The following is a 27,032-nucleotide window of genomic DNA, read 5'->3' on the forward strand; positions in this document are numbered from 1 at the left end:
CCTTCACGCTCACAGCTCACCCAAACCGCTGCTTGCACCCCTCCATTACCCGCCTTGGTTGGTCCACGCAACAAATTTCAGCCGACTTTTTCTTTTTTCTTTCCTTTTTCTGTCCTCTATTTCTAGCTGGTTTTGTTTCTGTTGGAGGTGTTCTGCTTCCTTCTTTTCTTCCGTCTTTACTCACATTTCTCTCTCCCTCGGCTCCCTAGGAAGAAGCAAAAATAATATAGCCATCACGGAATAGTCGACTGCCTACAACTTCACACTTCCCTGTCATGGCTTCCCTGAATACTTCTCAAGAAGCCCTTCGCGATAACATTCGATTCTGCCAGCAGCAAATGGATACACACAACCTTAACGACCCAAGACAACAAGAATGGGGAAACTCAATGGGAGAAATGAAAGACCAGCTGATGGATTCATCAGGTCAAGGAAGCAGCGGGAGTGGAGATTCTAGTCCATCATATGGAAACCTGTCGTTGGGACACGGCGATCGTGGGAGGAAACGAGATAGAGACCAGGATCCGGTCGAGCTTCAGTATCTTGGCATTCGTGAAGCGAAGTCACAGAAGACTACACCGAGTCCAATCCCCATGGCACTACCGGGGATTATGGATACTGGAAATGGGGGGAGCTCGTATGGGTATCTTCCGCGACTAAGGTAGCACACATTTCATTTATTCAACAACGAGTAACCTTATTCTAGAAATCTTTCATACTACCCTAATAATAGGATTATTATTGACGGTATTAGGGATCCTGGGTTATCTCTATCTCGGTCTGCGCCAAATTTAGTCAACCTCATTGACCGAGAGAATGAGATAGGGCGAATTTCAAGCAATAATCTGCAGGAATCCCAGCTGTTCAGGCATATGCAGCCGTCACATGTTGTGTTACAACAATCACAATGGTCTCCTAAAGATATAGATAATGAAAGGTTCTTAACTTCTACCCATATACCTCTCCTTACCTCTCCATCCTAATCATTGTTAAGGTCTAGGAATTCGAAGGCGGCCGACGAGGAAATAGCCAGGACCCTCCAAGATCTTTATAATCCCGAATACTCTTCAAGTGATTTCGGGGAACCCGGTCGTTCAGAACAGGTTGCGGATTCTCCCTTTTCTTCGCCACTGAGACCTGCTAGAAGCCAGATGTATCCCTATGTTCAGCCTTCAAATTCTATCGCCCCCCAAAATCGGCAAATTATTGAAGTTGATGATGACGAAAATGATAACGAAAATGGTTATTACCCAAACGGGGACTTACGGCTACCGCCCATGCGAACAAACGGAACATATGAACCACAAAGAAATACTGATATAACCAGCTACCAGGCAGGTCGATGGGGACTTTTTGACGAAGATTTCGACGACTATGATTTAGAACCGATTATCAATGATCCATCACTAGCAATCGTGGACAGTCAGGGAAATTTGCTTCAGGATTTGGGTAAACAGTATATAAATGATGACTGGCTTATACCTAATTCTCAGTCTCGTTTCAAACCCGAAATCCATAGGTACATCGACCACATCCGCCACGATCCCACCAAAAGTTTAGATGAGATCAAGACCCTGATGGAAAATATCCGACCCGACATGGAAATACCCCCAGAGGACCGCGAGGGGACTCCTCCAGAGATGACCTATCCGCTTATGGAGCATCAAAAGCTTGGCTTGGCTTGGTTGAAGTCAATGGAAGAAGGAAGTAATAAGGGCGGAATCTTGGCGGATGACATGGGCCTTGGGAAAACGATACAGGCACTAGCACTCATGGTTTCCAGAAAATCTACCAACGAGGCTAGGAAAACTACGCTGATCCTAACACCTGTTGCACTATTGAAACAGTGGGAGAGAGAGATTAAGGTAAAACTAAAGCCTGAAAATAGCTTGAAAGTTTGTATCCATCATGGCACTAGCAAAAAGGCCAAGTCTTTTGCAGACCTTGCAAAGTTTGATGGTAAGTTTTTGATTGATTAGGTCACCCACTAACATGATTGCTAAATTTTATTTAGTTGTTCTAACCACCTTCGGAACCGTTGGTAACGAATATAAAAAGAAGCAGCTCTGGGAAGCTCAAGGGCGTGAGGGTTCTCCTCCAGGACTCTTTTTATCGGTGAAGAGAGCAAGTGGTATAGGGTCATTATTGATGAAGCTCAATGCATTAAGAACAAAGACACTCAGTATGCGAGGGGCTGCTGTTCCATTGATGCCGAATATCGACTTTGCTTGTCCGGAACTCCAATGCAAAACAGTTGCGATGAGTAAGTATTATCACGAACTAAGTGCTGATGGAAAGTCTGCTAATTGACCCTGCAGATTATTTTCACTCGTCAGGTTCCTCCAGATCAAGCCGTATAATGAATGGCCTGAATTCTCAAAGGTAGAATATGAAAAATAAGTTTGAATTATGGCATTTTTACTAAAAGAATGTGGAACAGAACTTCTCGAAACCGCTCAAGGGCAAAAACGAGTTCTCTATCACTACAGCGATCAGAAAGTTACAGGCACTGATGAAGGCAATATTGCTTCGCCGGACAAAATCGTCAATGATTGATGGCAAACCTATCCTCACACTGCCGGAAAAGACAATCGAGATGGTGCATGCCGTTTTTAGCCCGGACGAACAAGCCTTCTACCAGTCTCTCCAGGATAAATCGGTTCTTGCATTCAACAAATATCTTCGCGCTAATACTGTGGGAAGAAATTATTCGAACATCTTGGTGCTTCTTTTACGCTTGAGGCAGGCATGTTGTCATCCGCATCTTATAAGGGATGCCGAGATGACGAATAATGAGCCGGTTGATGATAGAATGGGTCAGCTGGCAAGAGAATTAGCGCCAGATACCGTGGCTAGACTCAAGGATTTTGACGCGTTTGAGTGCCCAAGTATGTTTCTCAGTAGCTATTCAAAGTGACTGGACTAATATCTTTATAGTTTGCCTTGATGCCGACGAAAACCCCTCAATAATTATACCTTGCGGTCATGCGGTATATATCCTTCTCCTTCTCTGTGTTCAAACACTAACATCAGTGCGTCTAGTTCTGTTCCGAGTGTCTTGCCAGACTCCACACTCAGCATCTAGACTCGACCATGCAACAGGGCGATGAGGATAAGGGGGGGTGCAGATGTCCTAAATGTCGGGGCGAGATAAATGTGGACAAAGTGATTAACCTGGCTACCTTCCGTAAAGTTCACCAACCAGAAACCTTAAAACCTGACGATAGAGATCATAATCCGGAGGATGATGACCTGATTTTTGATACGGATGAAGATGAAGAGGGGGATGAAGAGGAGGAGGAGGATGAAGATCTTGCCGATTTTGTAGTTCCTGATTCAGAAGAAGGAACTGATGATGGTCTTGAAACTTCTGATCGTAAAAAGCCTGCTAAGAAGGCTCTGAAGAAAAAGGATGCTAAAGGAAAGGGAAAGGCGAAGGTGAAAGCCCCGCCAAGAACTCTCGCGGAGGTTAGAAAGGATGCCATGAGAAATGCTAAGAGCAAGAGGCAATGTATGTGCTCCCCCCCCCCCCCACTTAGAAAGTCGCGAAAACTAATACCTGTTTAGATATGAAGCATCTCCAGAAGCGGTGGATAAGCAGTGCTAAGATTGACAAATGTGTCGAAATTCTCGAAAGCGTTGAACGAAATGATCCAACGGAGAAGACGATCGTTTTCAGCCAGTTTACATCATTATTGGATCTTATTGAAGTGCCGATTAGTGCTAGAGGCTGGAAATACAGGCGTTATGATGGCGGAATGTCGAGCACACATCGCAATCAAGCTCTCTTGGACTTTACAGATAAGCCAGAAGTCAACATCATCTTGGTCAGCCTCAAGGCGGGTAACTCCGGGCTGAATTTGGTTGCTGCATCTCAAGTTATTATTCTGGACCCGTTTTATAATCCCTTCATCGAGAGTCAGGCTATCGACCGTGCACATCGGATCGGTCAACAGCGCCAGGTTTTTGTCCACAGACTTGTTGTAGAGAAGACAGTCGAGGATCGTGTTCTTGCGTTACAAGATAAGAAAAGAAAATTGATTGAGGGCGCTCTTGATGAAAATGCTTCCAAGGGCATTGGCAGGTTGAATTCGAGAGATTTGGGATTCTTATTTGTATGTTTTTGACCCCCAATCTTATGCGCTTTATACGCTACTACAGAAACTAACAACATTTTAGGGTATTCCAATTCATGATTAATTGCGCAACTATATACATATATTTTTAGTTCTCAGTCAACCCTAGATATTCATATTCCACCCTGGACGCTATGATATGTTGGCTTGAACTCATGGGGTATTTTTACTTTTCTGGAGTATCATGTATTGTCCCATTCATTTTACTACTTACTATCCGTTTTTTATTTTTTATTTTTTTATTTTTTATTTTGCACGGAAATCTGTTTAGGCTTAGAGGATATACTTACCATGGATGGCGTTTTTTCTTTTTCTTTTTTTTGTTGCATTGTCATTCCCTTTGTGGTTTATTATTTTATTCCCTTGGTTCATTCATTTTCCACGATTCATGGTCTTTATCGTTTCCGGTCTCATCTTTTTCTCCGATTATTTACATAGGGTGGTGCTTTTTCTTTAGGGGTTAAGGAGCTAGCTATACAAATTTAGGTTAAGGAATCAGGGTGTAATAGTTGCTATTAACGTTCATAAAAATCAATTATCTAGGTTTTATTTTGCCTCGTGTAGCCTGCTAATTGTGAGTACTGCCGTATGCTATGCTATATTTTATTTCAAGGTGCGAATATTTTCACCATACCAATAATACACAACAAACGAATTCCCAAGCCCCTACTCATTATTGGGATCTCAGATAACCAGTAACAGTATAAGAGAACTGGCCGCGTGTTTTTATGAAACAAAAATTACGATATCACACACCTGTAGGTACTGCACATGCCTCCAGCTAATCATCAATAAACTCATGTTGTTTCATCACTCGTATTTAAACTTTCCCTTCCATACCAAAACGCTTGCAAAACGGGCCGAGGGCAAGACACAAGGGAAGGGGAAAAACGAAAGAAAGGCCATTCCGATTCGCCGGGTGATTGGGGCCACCACAAATGCAGGTAGGGTAGAGGTACATATGTATGTACGTACCTCCGAATCTACATATCTGTTTCCCATAAAGTGGTCCAAGCTCTAGCCTGGTGTGGTTGGTGTGGAGTAGGTTAGGTGGGAGAATTGATAGGAGGAGGAGGGGGAGGGGTAGCAGGAGCAGGAGGAGGAGCAGGCACGATCAAAAAGGTTCTGGGGTACCGCTTACCACGTGTGATTGGAATCGAGATTTAATCGATGTTTCAGGTTTCGATCACGCGCTTCTTGACCGGGAAAGTTGCAAGGAAAGGGTGGGCAGGCGGGTATGCTCGATAGACATAGATTGTCTCTCTATCTAGAAGTATCAATCTATCGTACCTACATATCAGCTATATTTTATTTTTCACGATCGATCTTTTCAATGGGATGATGATATGGTTGTTCTTCATTCTATGTATGTATGCTAGCTTTTTTTCTTCTTTCGCCGGATGGAAGCATTCATATACCGGGGTTATGGTAATGATGATGGGGTGTGCTGAAACTAGAGAGGGGGAAAAACAAATCCCTACCAATGACGTGCCATGCACAGATAGAAGATTCCACCAACGAGTGATTTTTGGTGCTCCAACCATTGGTGGGTGTGTAGTGTTGCCAAGAGCCATGGGGTGCGGTAACCGCCAAGACGCTTCTGGAATCATTTCCTCAGAAACAACGTCAGGCAAGGGACCGACTTGCTTCTCTTGGCACAATGACCCGCGGAGGATTTCTCCCCCCGTTCCCCGCTTACTCTACAAATGATGGTGATAAGAAGCGAGCGGAGAGAGGTAAGGGTTGCCCAATTTACAGATTAGTTATGTAACACCAAGCTCGCTCCTCTTCCTTCACCAGAGCTTCAATCAAGGGCGCGGGGGGGGGGGGGGGGGGGGGCCGCGGCGCACTGCAATTACCCATTCTAACTTTTTCACTCAGGCAAAGAATCGTACGTCTGGGGCGGCCACTTACATGTGACTCAGAGGGGAAAAGGCCGGGTAGTTGCTGGGGGAATTAGTTCACAGAAATGACTGTCATTGGATAACTGTAGTCATAGGCGGTAGCAGGGGCAGGGCAGATGCTGCCGACAGGGGAGATTGATCTCAACGGCAGTGATCGCCGGATGATTGGGTTTGGTTTTGGCGGACGGGTACTTATCGTATCCCGTAGTGTTGGCTATCTGGGGTTTTGGGGGGGGGGGGGGGTGCCAAGACCCGGGCATCTGGTGTGCCAGTAGGATGCCAGTGAGGTTGGGCCTATGACTGAAGAACCCTATACAGCTATCGGTAGAATTATTGCGCAAACAGGGACCGACGATCACGCCGAGAGCAGGGCGATTTTCCAACGCCGATAGCTGTACAGTTGCAAGCTTCAGATTGGACCACAACCCAGAGAGTGTTTTTAGAGGGTAACGCGTTTCGAGAACTAATTGCAAACATGCATGCGCACTCGGAATATTAGTAAGGTTGGCTTTGTGTCCGAGACAAACCTACTAGTGTCCAAGATCTTGAGAGTATTTTTAAAGGGTTGCAGATGTTTGCTTCTTTTGGTCTTTTTGCTGTTTTCTTTGTCCGAAGGGCCGGGTACTGTCGTTCACGGGGTATTGACGGGCACTGGGTGCTGATGAATAAAACCAAAAAAGAGACAGCCAAGCCAAGTTTTGCCTGCAATCCGTCAACACCCAGTGTCCGCCAATACCCCGTGAACGATAGTACCTAAGTACTTTAGATAGTTGAATTGATACCCTGACCCAAGATCCCACGTCTATGTACTGTCATGTATCGCCGATCTAAGACCCTGCGAGAGTCCCGTATTACGCCATCACTAGGAACGATTTTTATGTCCTATTTCTCGTGTAAGCTGTGGCTTGTGTCTGAGTAGTTTGTCCATCCTTTCTGACAATTGTTTTGTCTAGATCCTAGAATAGGCAGCATCGAACACTGTTTTTACCAATTCTGAGCTGCATAATGACTTCTCAAAGCAGCAAGTCTCCCTCCTCTTTTGTATATTGCACCGCCACATGCTCATACACTTCTCTAGAAAAAAGTGTCTTTATTGATATATCCCTCTGGAATCTTCTATGGATAGATATATCTCTCGTCTCGGCGGTGTGCATTTGCCCGTTCGTAGTATAGTGTATAACCATGCGCACCTATGACTCATCTACTAGAGACTGAGTCTGGGACGCCAAATTAATATGACCGTCTTCGGCGGGGAGGCGAGGAATGGTGACTCTTGCGGCAAAGACGCAGCCTTCCAATTGATATTGCGCCTCTACTGCGCACTCCCAACCTCAACCCAAACCCAAACCCCAGCCCCCCCCCCCCCCCCGGCCCGGCACCCCGCACGGGAGTCATAGCACAGCTCGTCTAGAAGAAGTCTAAATTGACATGCAGGGTACGCGTCTGTACAGTCACTCACGGGGTGAAGGCGGATCCTGTCTGGTGGCGGTCAGGGATTTGAGGCCAATAAAAGAGTTAGGTTTTGGACGCCAAGGTACAGCAAATTACCGCAAACAGAACCATCAGACAGGATCCGCCGTTAGTAGGTGAGCGACTATATTCCTGAGTCAAAATAGAGACTTCCGGACCACGGCTACCTTTCTCGCATAGCTAGCGGAGCCCCGAGTCGATCAGTCCCGCGTTCCACTTATTGGTATGGTGCGAGAGGCCTTGGGGGACCTTGTCATCCCTGTTCGCATTAGTTCAGTATTGTAGCCCTTACAGCCATAAAGTCGAGTTAAGGGTGAGGCTCCTCAATGTTTGCTTCCCGGAGCCAACGAAGGAATTGACTGAAGTGGTGTGTACAGGGTTGACGGGGTCGCCCCTCTACTCCCTCTTGCACCATAGTTCAAACACCACATGTACTCAGGTACCGAATTAGGACCGTAGACATGCTCCCCGGAAGAACTTCTGATGCTATTAGCCACAATTGTGCTTTAAGCCCCGGCCCCATGCACTGTCTGAGAATGATGTCTTTTCTCTACCCTGACTTTGTAGCCAGCCTGCTGGCAACCAGTATTTTTGAAAACGCTAATAAAACCAGTGTTGGTAATGACCCACGACCCGTAACGACCGGTCAGTATTAGGACCGGGTCGGGGGCCCATCGGTCGTAGAAGGTAATGACCTAGGTCGTATTCTCCCCCGGGGTCGTATCATCAAGTTATGGGAGACTTGAGAAAGGTCTGTATTTTTTTCTAGTAGAACCGCCTTTCTTGGCACTGATACGACCTACATTCTGACCGGTCGAAGACCCTGTGGACCCATCAAAATCGTAATGACCCTACCCAAGATAAATCGTTAGGGCCCCTGGTCGTTACCAACGCTGAATAAAACACCTAGATGCAGTTAGCTAGACCACCGCAAGGGGTAGGTAGGGGTCAATGATATTTTCGCGGATAACGGTACCGGTGCTAGTCAACTAAACCAGCGCAGCGTCTGCACTAATTCCCCCTATGTACATGTAACTAATGCAGGCCACATGTAGTTAGTACCTCTACCATACCTCGACTAACCAACTCCAATTCCAACTAACAGGTCAATGATTCAATCTACCAGTTTTTTTCCCCCTAGGACTGTCGACGACAATCATTCAGTGTGCTCGCCCTCCTATTCGCCCGGCGGTCCATCCGGCTCGTGTAACGTCGCCACGTCGTATTGCCTGCCTGCCTTGCTTGCCTGGGCGCTTAATCCACCACCTCCTCCCACGGCCCGGGCCGCAATATAAACCCCGAAGTGAGTGAGCCCCGCCCACCCCATTGCGATAACCTGTACCCACGGCAAGAACCTGTCCGGCGCTGTAAGCAAGTAGTGTGTAACCCCGCAATGTTCCGCCTCCCCAGAGCCTGCAACCAACCCATCATCGACGCCGACGCCGATGACGGTGATAGCGATGCCTCAAGCAACTCGGCACCCACATCAGTATACACCGACAGCGACAGCGACGCGTCCGAAGAAGCCTACGAGCCCGGCCCCTCCTCCCGCAAGCCCAAACCCAAAGCTAAAGCACCTCCAAAGCGCAAGCGCGCCGCCCCCGCCAACTCCCCCCGCCAGCCCAAGCGCCCCCGCCAGCGCCAGCGCGCGGGAGCAGGAGCACTGGCAGACGGCGCCGGTGAGGGGCAAGAGCTCCGCACCGTCCCCGACGCGCTCGCGCCGTCGCTGATCTGTGTCCTGATCGGGCTGAACCCGGGGCTGATGACGGCGGCGGTGGGGCACATGTATGCGCACCCGCACAACCACTTCTGGCGGCTGATGCACGCGGGCGGGCTCACGCCGGACCGGGTGTGTCCGCCGGAGATGGACCAGCGGCTGCCGGAGGTGTATTCGCTGGGGCTCACGAACCTGGTTGAGCGCGCGTCGGCGGGGCAGGCGGATCTGACCAGGGCGGAGATGGAGGCGGGGGTGGCGGTGTGTGAGGCGAAGCTGAGGAGGTGGAGGCCCGAGAGCGTGTGTATTGTGGGGAAGGGGATTTGGGAGGTGATTTGGAGGGCGAGGAGGGGGAGGGCGCTGGCGAGGGACGCGTTTGTGTGGGGGTGGCAGGAAGAGGGGTGGGGTGCGGGGGAGGGGTGGGAGGGCTCGAGGGTGTATGTGGTGCCGAGTACGAGCGGGTTGGCGGGGGGGATATCGATGGAGTTTAAGAGGGAGTGTTGGAGGACGTTGGGGGACTGGGTGCAGATGAGGAGGGGAGAGAGGGGGGAGGTAGCGCCGGGGGTGGTGGGGGCGGGAGGAGAAGGAGGTGGAGGTGGTGGAGGTGGTGGTGGTGGTGCGGGAGGTGAGGGAGGTGAGGGAGGCGAGGGAGGAGAGGGAGGAGGAGGAGATGCGGAGGATGAAGGTCCAGCGGAAAATGCCTAGTTTGCAGTTAGTTTTGTTTATTTTGATTAAAAGTAATAAAAATTTTGTAGTATCGTAAAGGGTTGTCCGAGAATCACGGTATCTCACTCGCATGGTGGCTTCGTTGATAATTGGCCCAGTGAAGAATTCTGGACCGTAGGCAATCACAGCCTTTCTCTTAGTCGCCGCGGACGGGGTATTTGGCGGTACAATCGGCGGCGGTGACGAAAGTGTGTGGTATCGGCCTCGCTGCTCGTTGTGGGTGATGGCGATGGTGATGATGGAGGGGTGGGGAGAGGAAGGAGGGCCGACGGTGGCCTTGTGCGCGTCGCAGCACACCGAAGGCTCGCTGTGAACGAGGCCTGTGATAGGGTTTCATGACTGCTGTCTGTGTAGTAGATGCAATGAGTGGAGGAGGCCGCATGGTGTGGTGCGCTGCCTGAGATCTCCGCAGTACTGATCTCCGCAGTACTGACCCCGCAGTCACCCCCGCTGAATTGCTGTATTGCATGAGACTGACACTGGCTGCCCCTCGTAGATTGCCAGCAGCTAGGACGTACAGGCGGGGGGGTGGGTGGGATAAGTACATGTTATATGTATTGTCTTCAGCAGGATGATATGTAGGTCTTGGGCGACGCCGTCGTCGTGGGGGTTGAGTGTATACATGTATGCACTAGGCCTAGGTGTAGCGAAAAGTGATCAGAATCTGATGACAAAACACACGTATTCACCGCAACATTGGCTTATCAGATTCTGATCACTTACCCTCAACCACCCGGTATATACAGCGGTAGGCAATAAGTGATGAAACATAGTGATACCTGTTTTGGTAGAGCGCCACCGACATTCGGTGTTTATCTCAGGGCGTTCCATCACTTATTATCTCCCGCTGATTAATCAATTAAGCAAAAAAAAAGAAAGAAAAAAAAGAAATTTATCCCCCGCTGTACTGGTAAACATGTCGAGTGAGAACCCATGAAGCAATTACAGACTTGAGCAAAATCAGCCCAAATCCATCCCTAGGTGTAGTAGCTCTTTGGCCCATTTCCTAGCGCTTGGGCCCGTCTTGTCCACTAGGGTTAGGTTACATGACTGCATGTAGTGCAAAACCAAATTTATCACTACTCCAGCTACAGACACCAGTAAATATGTTGTACAGCGGTAGGTAGGTACATGTAATAAGTGATGGAATTAACGGCCGAGACATGTGCACAGTGATACCTGTTTTGAGTAAAACGCCGCCAACATACGGTGCTTGCAGGTATAACAAGTACAGCCACTCAGCAAAAGTGTTCGTGATTTAGTTTTAATGTCACTGCGCGGTGTGGCGCACCGGTAATACTGATGTTATTAAAGTTGAGATTCAAAACAACGAAAAATATATAATATAGTTCGTGACTACGTATAAAAAGAAGATAGGCCATTGATCTTATTCTTCATTAATTTAGACGCCATTGGTCACTGGGAAAGTCTTCTCTTGGGGGGGTTCTCGGTGGTCCGCCACGGTTACATATGGAGAAATGTCTCACTCCGAAATCGGAGTCACGAACACTTTTGCAGAGTGGCTGTACATGTAACTGTATCTCAGGGCATTCCATCACTTATTACCTGTCGCTGTACAGGAACCAATGATGCGGTACTACATGTATGTAGATACACCCATGGCGAGAAAAGTGAGGAAACAACATGACCTGCACTTAACATCAACCCCAATGACAGGAAGTACTTAAACTACAACATAAGAAAGAGATCGAGAGTATATATAGTACGGCCTCCCTTGAAGACGTGGGGTGAGCCAGGGGGTTTTGTTAAGCGCTACACCCGCCCATCCCGTCCTCAGCCGCCACACCAACCACCCGGCCTGACTGCGAACACGCCACAGAAGCAAGCTACGAGGAGCAGCCAGTGTCAGTCTCAATGCAGCAATTCAGCGGAGATCTCAGGCACCATGCGGCCTCCCTTCACTGATTGCAGCACTTGTAGGCCCAATCTTGACCTACTGCACAGACAGCAGTCACGAAGCCCTATCACAGTCCTCGTTCGCAGCGAGCCTTCGGTGTGCTGCGACGCGCACAAGGCCACCAACGTCAACCTTCCTTCATCCCTCCACCTCCATCCCACAACCATCGTCATCATCATCACTCACAATGGGCAAACCTACCACTACAACCCCGCCTCCAAGACTGAGCTTAACCACAGAAAGCGGAAGCTCGGCGAGAGGTCAAACTCGATGGAGCCTGAATGCACCGACACCGACCCCCTCGCCATCTTTGAAGACCCAGTCAGCGAGGTGGTCGACAGCACACACTCTGCGGCTTATCCCTCCACACCCCCGGGCCCCGCGAACCAAAGCCCTTGTGGTTCGGTCGTCGACTCCGACTATGAGAGCGAGAGCGAGTATAACTTGCCGCAGCCGCACAGCAGCACCAACGCCGAGCATTTGCAAGCCTGCAACTGCTCCGGCAACTACTGCTACAGCAGCGACGTCCTTGAAACCCAATCCTCTGAACCGGATGATGATGACGTTAGCAGCGATCTCCCAGAACCCTTGCTCGACGACGATGATGATTCTAGTGAGCTTAGCTCGCCGCCCCCACTTAGTGATGATGCCCTCCCCATCGAGAACGGCAGGGATGAGGTGACAGCGCCTCTGTCATCGAGCAGCGAGCTTGGTGATCTCAGCAGTGAGACTGAGCGGCTCGTCAAGGCTGAGGACGTTCTGGTGCGGGCATCCTCACCGGCTATCTCTTCGCCGCTGGTTCCGTCACCGCCGCCGATTGTACCGCCGCCGATTGTACTGCCAAATACCCCGTCCGCGGCGACTAAGAGAAAGGCTGTGATTGCCTACGGTCCAGGGAACAGAATTCTTTACGGCGCCAAGAGACAGAGACTGGCGAAATAGGGATTGAATGCTATATGCTGTGCTACCAGGGCCCAGGGCCTAGGGGGGACTTTATCTTTTACAGTACATATGTGCTACAGCGTGGTGATACATGAATGGGGAATTCTCTTGTTAGTATGTATTACTCCTACTTCTCAACGGCCACTTATAAAAAACATGCTAATGTGTTTAGAAACTCTCAAATACCACCGAACGAATCACTACATGTAGCCGTCGACACACAAATCAATCCCCGAAAAAAGTCACCAACCAAGCGAGTGAGATGTTGTGATTCTCAGACAACGATACGATACGATACGAAAAAAGATTCATGTTATTTTTAATCAAACTAAACCATGTATGAAAATAAAAAACAAAATAAAACAAAAGATTAACTACAAACTAGGCATTTTTTCCCGCTGGATCTTCTTCTTCCTCCGCATCTCCTCCTTCTCCTTCTCCTAATCAATCAACCCATTCAATACAGTCGCTCACCTACTGACGGCGGATCCTATCTGATGGTTCTATTTGCAGTAATTTACTGTACCTTGGCATCCAAAACCTAACTCTTTTATTGGCCTCAAATCCCTGACGGCCATCAGACAGGATCCGCCTTCACCCGTGAGTGACTGTACTCCGCAACCACAAAACCCTAACCCTTTATTATACAAGCAGGTATTATTATTATAAGGCTGAGGGGTACGGTGTAGACTTGGCAACCCCGAGTTATGGACTAACCTCAGTTACACAAAGTAACCCTCAGTTAACTACCCCAAAGTCCGGTCCATCGAACAAGACTGATACTTTCGCCAAAGGTTTGGAACCATAGATTGGTTTTAGATGGGATAATCGTTAACACTAGCCCTCCTCTGACCCCCACTCAAAAGGGTCAACATGTCTCTTGGTAGGAGCCATGGGAACCCCTAACTGACTGAGGAGCTTGACAGGTGACGGCGATAGGTTTTCGATATGTAGTCTCGAGATCATGGTCGCGTGCCTCTAGATCTCGCTACCCACACACACCCCCTGTACCGTACCACACCATGAACCGTTTTTTACTTTTTCGAACGTTGGTGGCTTGATCGGCGCGTGGAGTGCCTAGATACCCCGCTGCAACCACACTCGAACCTCAGAAGAAGGCGGCGGGGTGGGGGGTGGGAGGGAGGGCTCTTTATATACCTTCTTCTCGGAGAATTTTTTTTTTCTCTACATGCAGCCAAGAGTGGGGTGATCTACTGAGGTGAGGTGGTTTAAGGGGGGATCCGGGAGTTTCCAATTGATCTCGAGCACAGCACAGGCCCTTGATGTGTTGGCCTTCCGGGAATCCTTACTCTAGGCTCGGCCGTTAGAAGCCCGTTACGTATGTACGACCTCGAGGATGCCATATGTATTTCTTACCAGCTAGGCAGATAGATGTACCGAGATAGCTACATGCCCCCAAAGACATCTGCCGCGCGTGGGGTTGGGTTGTGTCTCTATACTCTGGAGCGCTGGCACCATTGATCATGTTTTTTCACGAACGTATGTTCGAGATGTAGTTAACAGGTAAGGTAAGTCGGTCAGTCTACTTCTACATGACAACTGCGAAAAAAAAACTCGAAAGACAGAAAGAAAGAAAAAAAACTGGCTATCGCCGTCCTTGGGAGTGATTGATTGATTGGTTGGCTTTCTCATAGAGGTGATTTTGAATCTCTCACGGGCCAGCTAGCTAATTTTTCCTCTGCTTTCGAGGTTTGGCAGCAGTAGAGTAGCTTGCGCAGTTGCTAGCTTGTCTGCATGGTGCAGTTATTTATACTCGACCCCCTAGATTAGCTTGTTTCGAAGCTGTGAGAGATCTAGTCTTTGAACTAGGCTCAGCTCCGTGTTGCGGGTTTCAAATATCTCATGTCTCTCTGCCAGCTACCTGACGGTGTCTTTCAACCCAAGGAGGGAGGTCTAGGCGGACAGCTAACTAACTACGTACAGGAAGCTGTCAAAAAATCCGAGTTAACGGGCTGTGTTGGGGGAGAAGATTTTTCATTGGGAACGTTAACTAGTGAGTGGGGTTGGTAACCAGATGGATAAAGAGGGGATGGGATGAGATGTGGTGGCTGTATGTACAGCCGACGTTTTAGCTGTTAGATGTCATACAAAAAAATGTGGCTTGTATGTACTGACGTTTTTTGCTAATACAAAGCTATACAGAAGATGTGCTGGGCTCACGGGTTTGGGTTTGGGCTAGCACTGGCCTGGTTTACAAATGCCAGGAAGAAAAAAAAAATATCGTTGTAGTCGTCGTTGTCGGCAACAACAAGATCGAAGCTGAAAATGCACTAGTCGCGAATCAGAGGGGCCGTTAAGTTACTGTTACCAGCAAAAGGCAATTCCTGGTTTCCTTATTGACGTCGACGACGACTGCCACGAGTATATATAGAAATCGTGGTGGTAAAGATTTGCCGGCCCATGGGAGTTAGGAGGAAGGGTAGAGTATATGGTGGGAGAAAGTGCAGGGCAACATAGTTAGTCTCCGGGCCAAGCAGATCGTGCAGTGTCGGAGTATATTCGAGCTGTATGAACCGGGGGGATCGGCAGCGGTGTACTGGGGATGGGACTGAACACGCATATATAGGTGGTCTCGTACGGCTTCTAGAACGAACCAACGGATGCATCAACTATAAGCCGCGAAGGAGGGAGGGGGAGGTGAGGGGTGGAGGACAGGACATAAAACCAGACTAGGGACCTCGCCTGGCTGGACAGGCCTATAAGGATCCTTAACTACATATAGATCTCTAGTTAGCTGGCCATGGACACACCGCGCAAAAAAGCAAAATATATTATCTCAACCGTCAGCTATGAGGCAGACTGATATGATTCGGTCCACATATGCTCCACGCCCCCCAGACGCTATGCCGTATACATTCCTCGTCGCCCAACGGCAGGGTCAGGCTCTCAGATCAGCCCTGGGGAATGTAGTGGTGGTTAATTACCGTAGCTATGACCGGTACGTGGGGGCCAGTGACACAAGATGGGGGGATGGATGGATGGATGGACCCTGCGCTGAGCTGCAGGCTAGGTAGTTGTGGCGTTAAGGTTATTTGACCCCTAGCCCTGCAATGAGCAACGGGTTTCGGTACATGTAGGGATGTACCTGCTCGAAAGCAGTGGTAAGGATGCATGCCTGGGGGGCGCGGCATCTAATCTGCGCTGCTTAGGACAGAATAAAGGAGAGAAGAGTAGAGTACATGTATGTATGTAGACGCAAGAGCGGAACGGGATACATGCGAGCATCTGCCAGAGCGGGCGCGGTCAGGTAGAGAAGGCAGACAGACGGATTGACAAGCCCACTGCCTAGAGGCTAGAGGTGTTTGTATGTTTGTCCATTTGCTTCGCCCATCGATCGACCCAAAGGGGTGGAATGCGCGACACATGCAGGAACCGCCAGATTCAGATGTTTTGGTACAGATTTAAGATCGGACGCAAGGGGGGGGAAGTGTTTGTGTGGCTGCATTAATTCGCTGGAAGGAGAGGGAGGGACTGAGTGCTGACCGTATACCCTTTGACTCTCTTCTCTCTCCCTTTGTCCCTTCATAACATGACCTTCATATCACATCACATACGCTCAGCCTCCCGATCTCTCTCTTACACAAGACTCTGACTCCTCAATCGTTCTCTGACTACTTGCACCAGATCTAATTAATTGTATCAACGACCGACCTAAGCTAAGCTGATAGCTCCATAGTGCCTGCCTGCCAAGCAAAGGCAAGTACCCACTAGTAACCACAGAGCCCAACGTCATTCTTGGTTCACTCACCTCAACGCCCTGCTGCACCACGGCCGGTTTGGGCACAAATCATATCATACAACTCAGGACCCCCCCCCCCAATCCGGATTCTGTACCACTATCAGCATTGCCACTATCGACCTCAGTTGCCTAGGATTCTTAAACCACCGATTCCTCGCGGTATACACTGAGTGCTCTCTCTGTTAATACAAGCACTGCAGAACAAACATCCGATCTACATACCTAATCCACGATGCGCTCTCCAATAATATCACTCCTACTCCTACTCCTGCTTGCAGTTGCAAATGCAATCCCAGCTGTAGATATCACCCAGGACGAGACTGACTCCGTCTCCACAACACCACTGCTTAACAGCACCCCCGCCACTGAAGACACCATCCCCCACTACCTCATCAAGCGCAAAGGCGGCGGAGGAGGTGGTGGTGGAGGTGGAGGCGGAGGCGGTGGAGGTGGTGGTGGCGGTGGAGGAAGCGGCGGCCGAGGCGGCGGTAGTAGTAGTGGTGGTAGTAGTCGCAGCGGCGGCAGCAGTGGCGGCACTGGCGCCGGCGGGTAATCCCCCCCCCATCCCCCCACCCTCTACACTACTAACCCCCAACAGATCGCGCAGCACCTCCGGCGGCCGCACAACCACCGGCTCCGGCACCCCCCGCGCCGTCGGCGCCTTCTACGGCGGCGGTACCGTCGTCCCCTACACCAGTGGGCACGCCTCCCCCAGTGGCCTGCTCCCCACCTTCCTCACGCTGTCTGCCATCTCGCTGCTCTTCAGTGGCGCCTGGCTGCACAGCGGCGGGTACGACTACCGCTACAATAACCCCGTGCAGTACGAGAACACCACGAGCGGCGGCGCTAATGTGACGCTGCCCGTGGTGTGCCTGTGCCAGGAGTACGCGGTGTGCGGGTGCGACGAGAACCATGAGAGGGCGTATGTGCAGGCGATGGTGGGGAATGCGTCGGATGGGAGTGCGGTGAGTCGCGTGGTGGTGGTGAATGGTACGAGGACGTTGGTGCTGAATGGGACGTTGGAGAATGGGACGACGGCGGATGGGGGGACGGAGATGGTGTCTGGGGGGGTGGCGGCGAGGAGGGTGGGGGTGGTGATGTTGGTGATGGTGGTGGGGTTGGGGGTTGTGGTGTTGTAGGTTGATGAGTGTGCATGGGGGCATATGACCTTATGCTGTTTATGCTGCTTGTAATGTTTCTTTTGTAGTCATTCTAGATTTCTTTCTTCTTCTTTCTTCTTTCTTCTTTCTTCTTCCTTCTTTGCCCCAATTTTCTTTTGTCTGCATCAGCATCTGCATCAGGTGGCGGACTAACTTCATCATTCCTCCGTATGATGAGTCTTTTTCCCTTCCATTCTTTCCTTTGTTGCTTCTTTTCCTTTCCGGCCCCCAATTATTTAGATCACCCAATCCATAAGACAGATATATGTACATGAGCACATTATGGCGCGCGCAGTGTATTGTAGTGTAGTGTATTGTAGTGTAGTGTAGTGTAGTGTAGTGTATAGTGCAGTGTTATATCAGCCACAATAAAAGCGTCATGACCACAACCGCAATTGACGCTGATGATGTTGATGTTGATGTTGCATGTTGGCCGAGTGATCATATAACATAAACCCATCCCATCCCGTGATTGGGTCTGTGTGACATTGGTTAGTAGCAGCTGGTGGGCATGGGTTAGGGTTTGAGCAGCTGGAGTTGGAAGTGAGGTTGGAAGTAAGGTGAGCTTAAGAAGCTTCGAGGTTTAAGGTCGACTGCGCAGGTTTCAAAACGCACCGGTGACGGTTCCAATCATGCGGTTGCGGCTGCACTGCGCATGCGCCCGCAACTGCATGCGTCGCTCGCAGGTGAGACATACATACATAGAGTACAGTTATGCGCAGATGTGGTCACTTGTACTAAGGAGGATTACGTAATTTTGACTGGCTGTTTACTTAGTGGTTTTGGGATGAGTGTCTAAGCTTTTTTTCTTCTTTCTTTTTCTTTTTTTGTTTGCTGATATGATGGGAGGTGGTGGTTTATCGGGTTGGTTTCTCGGTGATGCGTGACGAGAGAGAGAATTGGCTTCGCTTACGATCATGAGGCTGAATACATGTACTCTTCTACGCGTGTGTTGGGTGAGAGTTGTTTTGGTTTGCAAAAGTGTAGTTTTGCGGTTTTGCGGTTTTGCGGATCGATCTAGATTCCCATCGGTTCCAAGAAAAAAAAAGCGCGAAACTATCCGCCTATCAGTAGTAGCAGCAGCAGTTGATAGTTAGCCAATACCAGCTAGTTACCTACCAACCCCAGCCTTCAAACAAAAGTCTCCCCTAGTCGAACCAGACCTAGAAAAACCCCCAATTAACCAACCTCCTGCCAAACGATCATTACCCCCGGTAACAATCTTATCTGATAATCAGTAGACCTCGGTCGAACGTGACGGTAACAAAATGTTGTATGCACGCCCAGAATAGATCATGCATGGGTCTAACCGAGGCTGTCGTTTAGCTTAACTTCCCCGGATTGTTGAGCTGACCTTCTTCTTGTTGTATCTATCTGTTCTACTATCGCCCGCCGTCAGTTGAGAGATTCTGAGAGTGAGCTTGCAATTGAAGAGAGAAGATCTAGAAGGAATTGAAGAGCCCGAAGAGATACTCACCTATACACACCTATAACTACCTATACCTACCTACCTACCGACAATACAAGATGAAGGGAATCCAGCTAAGCTCCTACGTCAAGGTAAGCTCTCACCCCCCAACCCCCTCCAAGAGCACGTACAGCTAACCCCCTCTCCAAGGGCCCCTCCGACCTCACCGTCACAACCCTCCCCGACCCCGTCCCCGCGGCAGACGAATACCTCATCTCCATCCGCGCCGCCGCCACAAACTTCTTCGACCTCCTCCAAATCCAGGGCAAATACCAGCACGTCCGTCACCCCTCTCCTCCCCCTCTTAGCATCCCTTCTAACACCGATCGAGTAGCAACCCCCCTTCCCCTGGATCTCGGGCATGGAATTCGCCGGCGTGGTCCTCCACGCACCCCCCACCGCCAAATACCCCATCGGCACGCGCGTCTTCGGCGCAAAACAAGGCGCCTACTCCACCCTCATCACCGTGAAGGAAGACGTTCTCCACGCCGTCCCCGCCGGCTGGAGCTTCGCCGACGCCGCAGGCCTGTACGTTACCGCGCCCACCTCCTACGCCGCGCTGCACCTGCGCGCGCGGCTGGCGCCCGGCGAGACCGTGCTCGTGCACGCGGGGGCGGGGGGCGTCGGGCTTGCGGCCATCCAGATTGCGAAGGCGGCTGGCGCGACGGTGATTGCCACTGCGGGGACGGGCGAGAAGCTGGCCGTGTGTCGGCGCTTTGGGGCGGACCATGGCGTGGACTACCGGGGCAAGGGGTGGAGCGCGGAGGTGCTGGCGCTGACGGGGGGCAGGGGAGTGGATGTGGTGTTTGATCCCGTGGGGATGGTGGAGGCGTCGTTGAAGTGTGTTGCGTGGAATGCGCGGGTGCTTGTGGTGGGGTTTGCGGGGGGTGTGATTGAGAAGGTGGCGATGAATAGGGTGTTGTTGAAGAATGTGAGTGTTGTGGGGATACATTGGGGGATGTATGCGGAGAAGGAGAGGGAGGAGAGGACGGTGGAGAAGGTGTGGGATGGGTTGTTGGGGTTGGTGGGGGAGGGGAGGTTTAAGCCGACGGTGTATGATAAGGAGTTTGTGGGGTTGGAGAGTGTAGGGGCGGCGTTGCAGGCGCTGGGCGGGAGGGAGACGTGGGGAAAGGTTGTGGTGACTGTGCCGGAGGAGAAGGGGAGTCGCTTGTAGGATATCACGTTCCGTTGTAGCACTGTCAATGTAGAATAAAACCCCCCAAAAAAAGATTTGGCTTGCTCTCTCTGATTCACTCTCTAATTCGACTCTTCGGAGGCGCTAGGCTGGGTGTTACAAAAGGTGGGCTTTTAGCCGCACTGAGTCGGCGGCCTCAAGGCGGCATTTTTCTTTCCATTTTCTAACCCGTAGAGAAAAAGTCTAAACCCAATGGCCGGCATCACAGCTCACCTACAGTAATACTGTAGGAATAGTATTAGTTACCCGCAATCAGCCATTGCGTTCAAATACCATTTCCCGCCCACAACACACATGGGCGAGTGGCCAACCGGTTAACACTCGCCCCCCTGGATACACCGAGTGGTTGTGCCAAGTTGTACCTGTCGAAGGTCGGGGTTGTAGTCATGGCGGCTGCCATCAATGCAACCTTTTGTTTTAAATACCTACTACTATTTATTAGTGGCTGGTTTAAGATTTCTCATCATAGAAATTTTTACATAGAAGGCTACGTAGCTGGGGGGCGTGTAAGGTTTGACGTCTATCACTAGAAACACTTTCTCCCTAATGCCGGCGTGCCAAGATACCTCAGACAGGACAGCCAGCCAGTCCACCCCACCCGCAGCCAAACTACAACGCTCTTGGCAAGCTCTCTATCCCTCCCTTTCTTCTGGTCCCCTCCTCCCTCCATCGGAGTCCATCCCTCTCCTTCCCACCCCTCACGCATCCAGTCGCTCTCTCAATGTTTACGCCGAGATCGCCCAATGCCTGCAAAACGCAGAGAGATGATGAGCAGCCCTCTCCATCTCTGGGTGATACACTAGAGGGGGCCTTCCACTCTTTTTCATCCCCGCTTTGTCTTATAGGCCCAGCCTGTCTGCGGTGTTTATCCATCTCACGTTTAGGATCCTTCTGTTTTTGGGTTCTCGCCAACTGTCTCATTCTCTGCTTTCTTTCCCCTGGCTAGTATTACTAGTCTTGATGTCTATCATCGGCCTGGCGGGCATCTTGTCTAGGCAGTTAACATTCAAGCTAACCACTAAAGCCGCTTGCACCTGAGCCGTGGAGAGAGAAAAGAAAGGTTCACCGACTATTATAACCTCACAGATAACCGCAACTACCATTGAAAGGTCCGGGTCGAATTACCAGCGACAACGCAAGTCACTAAAGCCAGTATCTACGGTCCTGAATCCGTCACAGCCAAAAAAGTGTCGTTACAGGCGGAAATTTCTAGGACTTATTTCTGAATTAAGACCACAGACGGAGATGTACGAAATAGGAGGCATATGTTACTCAACAGCGGAGATGCGATGTAGTCGAGTGATGGTCCATGAAGACGTACAGTCCTGTACTGTCTGGCTATAGGGAATTAGTGGTTCTAGCCATACGGCGGAGTCTCATCGCAGTTATGAAGGGAAAGATATGGGGAAAACAGAGGGATTATTATTCGCTCTTGACTTGTGGAGTACATGCAGCGGCATGCAAGTCTGAATGGCTAATCATAGAATATCACTCGGGATATGTGTATTTATAACACGATGGACCTAGCCGAGAACCGTTGCAGGTGACCTCGCGTTGCCAGGAGATATTAGCCCTAGCTAGTCTAACAGCGCACGGAATCTATTCAATTCCCCTTCACTCCTTTGGACGTTGAGGCTCAAGTCTCCGTATGGCAATTGTATATCACACGCTTAGGCGAAAACAAACGGTCCAGTTGACACGACTGTTTATCAGGCGCGCCCTTGGATAAGTTTACGAGATTCTCAAATGATCGACTGCGTTGGGCTTTTTTGTCGGGTGTCCAAAAACGACTTAAGTTTTCGACCCCTTTTCGGGGCTCTTAGGCAATGTTGAAACCCACCGGCACCTATGCTAGCAAAATCAGAGATTCGGTGTTCCCTCCATTGACAGGAGATACAGCGGATGAACTGGAGCAACTGCTGTTTGGAAACGGGGCAATCCCGTGTCTGTCCGGAGTTCTGTGCTCACCCCTATCCCGTGTAGACAGCTTGCCTCAAGTCATCGGTAGGGGGTAGGGCCGAATAAGCTTGTGTCAAGCCAAAGTCTTAGCATCAAACGTTGCCAAGCGCGTTTCGAAACCCAGTGTTTGGTGGCTGACACATAACGGAGTCGGCCTTGGCAGAGGTCCGAGGCTTAATACAACGACCACTTTGGCAGGCGAACGGGTGTTTTATGGTGATCCGTTTGGCGATCTGTATTCAGTTGTTATGGGTATGATACATGTACCTGTGCTGAACATCTTATCTAACCAATTGATCGGAGCTGCAGTTTGGCCGTCGGCCAATCAGTATGCACAGGTAGTGACCAGATAAGGTGTTCGGCACAGGGACCGTCTAGTTCTTTCGTGCCAGATTTTCTTAGAGGAAACATTTACGTATACCGTTGCTTCTTCGCTGCTAGAGCCAGTGTAGTCTACCTAGCTCTGACATAACACCTATGTTTATGTCTCCAACGTCGCCTGTCAGTTCCTGCTGGGACAGGGTTTCCGACGGATAATATTAGTCTATTTTCCCGTTATTTCATTATCATTTCATTTTCATTTTCTCTCTGTCCCATCTGGAAAATACGTTTTTCCCTCCTGAAAATTCTTTTCCTTTATTCTTTATTTCTTCTAGTTATATTATGCAGTGTAAAATTTCTTTGTATTTCCACAAAAAATTAATAATTCCACAGCTATTGAAAGAGATTAGCAAAGGAAGAAAGTAATAAAATATCCACCATAATAATAAAAAGTCGTCTTGGCACGTCCCTTACACGCACACTCAAAACCACCACGGTGGGTTTCGTTATCTCAGCTGTTCGTTTACGCAGATTCTAGAACTTCCTACCTCAGTAGTCCCTTCCAGCGGTGATAAAGTTAATCACCCTGACGCCCAATCAATAAGTCACGCTCTGTTATTCGATGAAAGGTTACCTGAGTTTACTTGAACAGGAGCCCTAAAATATGCAGGTCTCACCAACCCAAGGGTTAAAATTCTCGCTTCCCTCGGAGCAAGGGCTGTTTGGCTCCCACAGTGCACTGACTTCCTCCCGTAACGTTAACGACAGTCCCCAAAACAGATTCAAGACACCATCACCAACGCGAGCCGTCAATCGCAAAACCAAAATAGAAGCGCCTTATGCGCATCGCTAGGCGCGCACATGAGACATCTCCCGAAGTCGCGTTGTCCAGTTACTCAATACCCATGTTCTTGGCTAAAACGCTTGATTGGCCAGCAGTGAACGTCGCGAACGCAGGGGATAATATCAAGGCACTAACCGCCAAAAAAAGTAGTTGGATCGATCTACATAACTTAAAACCTTGGTATTTGTCAATGATCCGCAGAAGGGCTTCTAATCCAGGGATCCGGGTTTTTGGGGGTATCGAAAAGCTTGGTATTTGGCGGGAGCTGGGGGGTCTTTATAAACCTTTGGCATCCCGCCGGTCTCGATTTTTTCTTCCCTCTCACCAGCTCATCAGTTCATACTCGGTTCACATTCGCTATTGTTGATCAATACTTTCCTTATCTCCTTCTTTTTTCTCCCTTTCTACTAGAATCTCCAGAGCAGTGCTCTTCACTCCTTTCTTTAAAAACACACTTACTTGCAATCAAGCAAAATGCAATACGCTCTTATACTCTCCCTCCTCCTCCCCTTCACTACCGCCTCCCCGGTGCCCCAAAACGGCGGTAAAAACGCTGAATCTATCCCCCTCGCTATCGCAGAAAACCGGCTCTTCAAGACCTTCGCTGCCTCCTCGCATTGCGATGCTGCCACCCAGCCCGCCGCCTGCATCGACGACAAATTCACCCAATGCGTCAATGGCGCCTTCTCGGCCGGCACTGAATGTGCCGGCGGGCTCAAGTGCTTCTCGCTCCCGCTCGTCAATAAGGTCGGGACCAGCGTGAGCTGCACTTCAGACGCGGATGCGGCCGCGAGAATGGGCTTTAGCAGTGTTGCGGAGCTGAACCAGGCGTTTGGGAATGCGGTGACGGTGTCGTTGGCGGCGCTGCGGACCGGGGAGCGCGGTACCAAAGTGAGAGTTAATAGCCATGGTGGCTTCCACGTTAGTGACCATGACGAGCTCGAGGTGGACGAGAGTGGGGCGGACGATTCTACGCATGTTGAGCATGCGGGATATGATAATGCTGCTGCTGCTGCTGGTAAAGGATATGCCGACGACGATGCTGCCGGTAATGAGTCTGCGGACGACGCTGCTGATGATGCGTCTGCAGATGGTGGTGCTGGTGCAGGACACGAAGGTGCCGCTGACGGCGATGCTGCTGGCGATGCTGCTGGTAATGCCACCGGTGGTGCATACGCAGATGCTCCGGCTAAAGAGACAACACCACCCGCAGGAGTATTCCCACCTTCCGCAAATTTACCTTCTCCCACCGGGACTCCTTCCCGCAACGGCACTGCAGGAAACGACACTGCTCTCCCGGAACCCGTCCAGACCAATGCGCCCAACGGTACTGCAGCTCCAGCAGAGACTGCCCTCCCAGCGGAGACTGCCCTCCCAGCCGAGACTGCCCTTCCTGTAGAGGGTGAACAGCCAGTAGAGACAGGAGCCCCAGGGGCTGAAGCTCCGTGCACAGATGCCCCGCCTGCTGCAACTGGAGCACTTGGAGAGGCTGCTCCTCCCACTGGTACTGCTATGCCCATGCCCGAGGAGACTGCGGCGCCAGCGGAGACTGAGCTCCCGATGCCGGAAGAGGGTGCGCCTGCAGCCACAGAGACTGCTCCTCCAGCTCATGAGACTGCACCTGCGGCCACTGAGACTGCGCCCCCCGCGAAAGAGACCGCTCCTGCAGCTACAGAGGCCGCTCCTCCGGCTCACGAGACTGCTCCTCCGGCCGGCGAGACGGCTCCTGCGGCCGGTGAGACTGCTCCCCCCGCAAACGAGACTGCTCCTCCAGCTCATGAGACCGCCCCTGCGGCCGGTGAGACTGCTCCTCCCGCAAAGGAGACCGCCCCTGCGGCTACCGAAACTGCACCACCTGCAAAAGAGACTACACCTACAGTCACAGAGACTGCTCCTCCAGCTCATGAGACCGTCCCTGCGGCCGGTGAGTCTACTCCCCCCGCGAAGGAGACCGCTCCTGCGGCCACCGAGATTGCCCCTCCTGCCGCAGGGACCTATCCTGCTGGATACGGCGCTGGAGCTTATTAGGATTAATATTTATGAACGATATTCTGGTTATACTTAGTTAGTAGGCGTTGGTAGCGATATGAGTGGGGGTTGGGGCGGTTAATTTGAAGCGGGTATTCGGTTCTATTATGTAGTCAGATTATACGAATTCAATAGTGTCTATGAAAGTATTTATGAATTATTTGGAAGAATCGCGTGCTAAGTTAGTGAGAATATATAATAGATTAAAGATACATATAGTGAATTACCTTGAGATGGGCCGGCTGAGTGATATTTTATGATTACGTAGGATTCACAGGAGTATTAGTTCTCATCTCACCAATGGAGATCCCATACGGAAGCGGTGTAAGGAGTCCCCCTCCCAGCTACCATGGCTGAGACAGGCCTCCTATACGAACATTATCCGCTTGGGCGGGAACCTTTGGCAGTAGTGCAAGCGGGGATCATGGTATATCACTCGTGCGCCAAGTCACTAACTGTAGTTAGCTCACCAACCCAACGAACCCTGGTCTGAGGCCTCCAAGTTAAATCATGGAATATCACTCGATAAACTCTTGCTTTCACGCCATGGTTCCGGTCATGGTAGACCAACTCTTTTCCCTCAAAAGAGGGGAACCACACGCCCTGAATACATCCTTTAAAAAGAAGAACTCAAGGCATGGGGTTGACGAAGCGAGCATACTCGAGGCAAACCCTCTCTTTGTACGAGCATGTAAACGTATGGACCACACGAAGCAGAGGCACTTTGATGAATTTGCGTCTACTCACCTTGAGTGACCTAGTGGACCACACTATTAGTAATGGTCGTCATTAAAAAAAAACACCCAAATAACCTAACTTTACGTCCCCCAAATCAGCTAATTGCCTGATTAAACCATTTATTGAGACTCAAAACCACAGTATGTGTGCTAGTAAACCGTTTTTCCATCCCGGCCAGTAGGCGGCCGGAATGTTGATTTATCGTGACCGGAATCATAGTCCATCGCCGCCTCCGTCTGGTCTCTTCTAACCATCCGGAATCAAGTACAACACCCTTCAGACTTGATTCCAGCAAAAGAAGGTTGCGCGCTTGTGTGAGAGTATGCAGGAAACCTCCTCTTTCAGTCCTGACACGGACGAGAAAGCGCTTTGAATGTTTTGACTCCTCCTTCAGTGTGTCGAAAGTGCATAAGCCATGGAGCCTCTTTGGTGAGTTTGTGCTGGAGCCTGCTTTATTTCTTGTCGGAAAATTAATTTGGAGCTGAGTGGGCGGATGGAGGATGATCTTGGAGATAGGCTTGCACGATCACGAGGTAGGCCGCGCTGCTCGTGATGTAGATCTTGGAGCAACTCGGATTTGGGCACGAACCACCCCGCGGTATAGGGACAGCATCTGCTTTTGACCAGTGTGGTCGGTTCATGGGGATGTTTGAGAAGTGTCCTCGCGATACTCGTCCTCGTTTCCATCTCTCCTCGGTCGGCTTCCGCTCCTGTTGACTTCGATGGCGATGAAAAAGCGAGCCCAGGAG

At 50.3% G+C, this 27,032-nt stretch overlaps 6 protein-coding genes across 6 annotated transcripts; all 6 read left to right on the forward strand.

Moving 5' to 3' along the window:
* Positions 1-275: 275 nt before the first annotated feature.
* Positions 276-4,200, forward strand: LAJ45_04952 (uncharacterized protein; the record flags this gene model as incomplete). Its single annotated transcript, XM_046114527.1, has 11 exons — positions 276-661; positions 755-937; positions 995-1,959; positions 2,015-2,041; positions 2,122-2,263; positions 2,319-2,382; positions 2,441-2,888; positions 2,938-2,990; positions 3,043-3,511; positions 3,568-4,115; positions 4,180-4,200. 11 exons carry the CDS (start codon positions 276-278, stop codon positions 4,198-4,200), a joined length of 3,306 nt encoding a protein of 1,101 aa, XP_045972076.1.
* A 4,703-nt stretch (positions 4,201-8,903) lies between these two features.
* On the forward strand, positions 8,904-9,929 carry LAJ45_04953 (uncharacterized protein; the record flags this gene model as incomplete). Its single annotated transcript, XM_046114528.1, has 1 exon — positions 8,904-9,929. The coding sequence occupies one exon, from the start codon at positions 8,904-8,906 to the stop codon at positions 9,927-9,929; it is 1,026 nt and encodes a 341-aa protein (XP_045972077.1).
* A 1,927-nt stretch (positions 9,930-11,856) lies between these two features.
* On the forward strand, positions 11,857-12,810 carry LAJ45_04954 (uncharacterized protein; the record flags this gene model as incomplete). Its single annotated transcript, XM_046114529.1, has 1 exon — positions 11,857-12,810. One exon carries the CDS (start codon positions 11,857-11,859, stop codon positions 12,808-12,810), a length of 954 nt encoding a protein of 317 aa, XP_045972078.1.
* A 3,992-nt stretch (positions 12,811-16,802) lies between these two features.
* On the forward strand, positions 16,803-17,709 carry LAJ45_04955 (uncharacterized protein; the record flags this gene model as incomplete). Its single annotated transcript, XM_046114530.1, has 2 exons — positions 16,803-17,119; positions 17,169-17,709. The coding sequence occupies 2 exons, from the start codon at positions 16,803-16,805 to the stop codon at positions 17,707-17,709; spliced, it is 858 nt and encodes a 285-aa protein (XP_045972079.1).
* A 1,548-nt stretch (positions 17,710-19,257) lies between these two features.
* Positions 19,258-20,372, forward strand: LAJ45_04956 (uncharacterized protein; the record flags this gene model as incomplete). Its single annotated transcript, XM_046114531.1, has 3 exons — positions 19,258-19,290; positions 19,349-19,477; positions 19,533-20,372. 3 exons carry the CDS (start codon positions 19,258-19,260, stop codon positions 20,370-20,372), a joined length of 1,002 nt encoding a protein of 333 aa, XP_045972080.1.
* A 3,619-nt stretch (positions 20,373-23,991) lies between these two features.
* On the forward strand, positions 23,992-25,545 carry LAJ45_04957 (uncharacterized protein; the record flags this gene model as incomplete). Its single annotated transcript, XM_046114532.1, has 2 exons — positions 23,992-24,670; positions 24,731-25,545. The coding sequence occupies 2 exons, from the start codon at positions 23,992-23,994 to the stop codon at positions 25,543-25,545; spliced, it is 1,494 nt and encodes a 497-aa protein (XP_045972081.1).
* Positions 25,546-27,032: the final 1,487 nt, after the last annotated feature.

This window comes from Morchella importuna (assembly GCF_003444635.1).
Source record: "Morchella importuna strain M04M26 chromosome Unknown Morimp01GS013, whole genome shotgun sequence".
Classification (NCBI taxonomy): Eukaryota; Fungi; Ascomycota; class Pezizomycetes; order Pezizales; family Morchellaceae; genus Morchella; species Morchella importuna.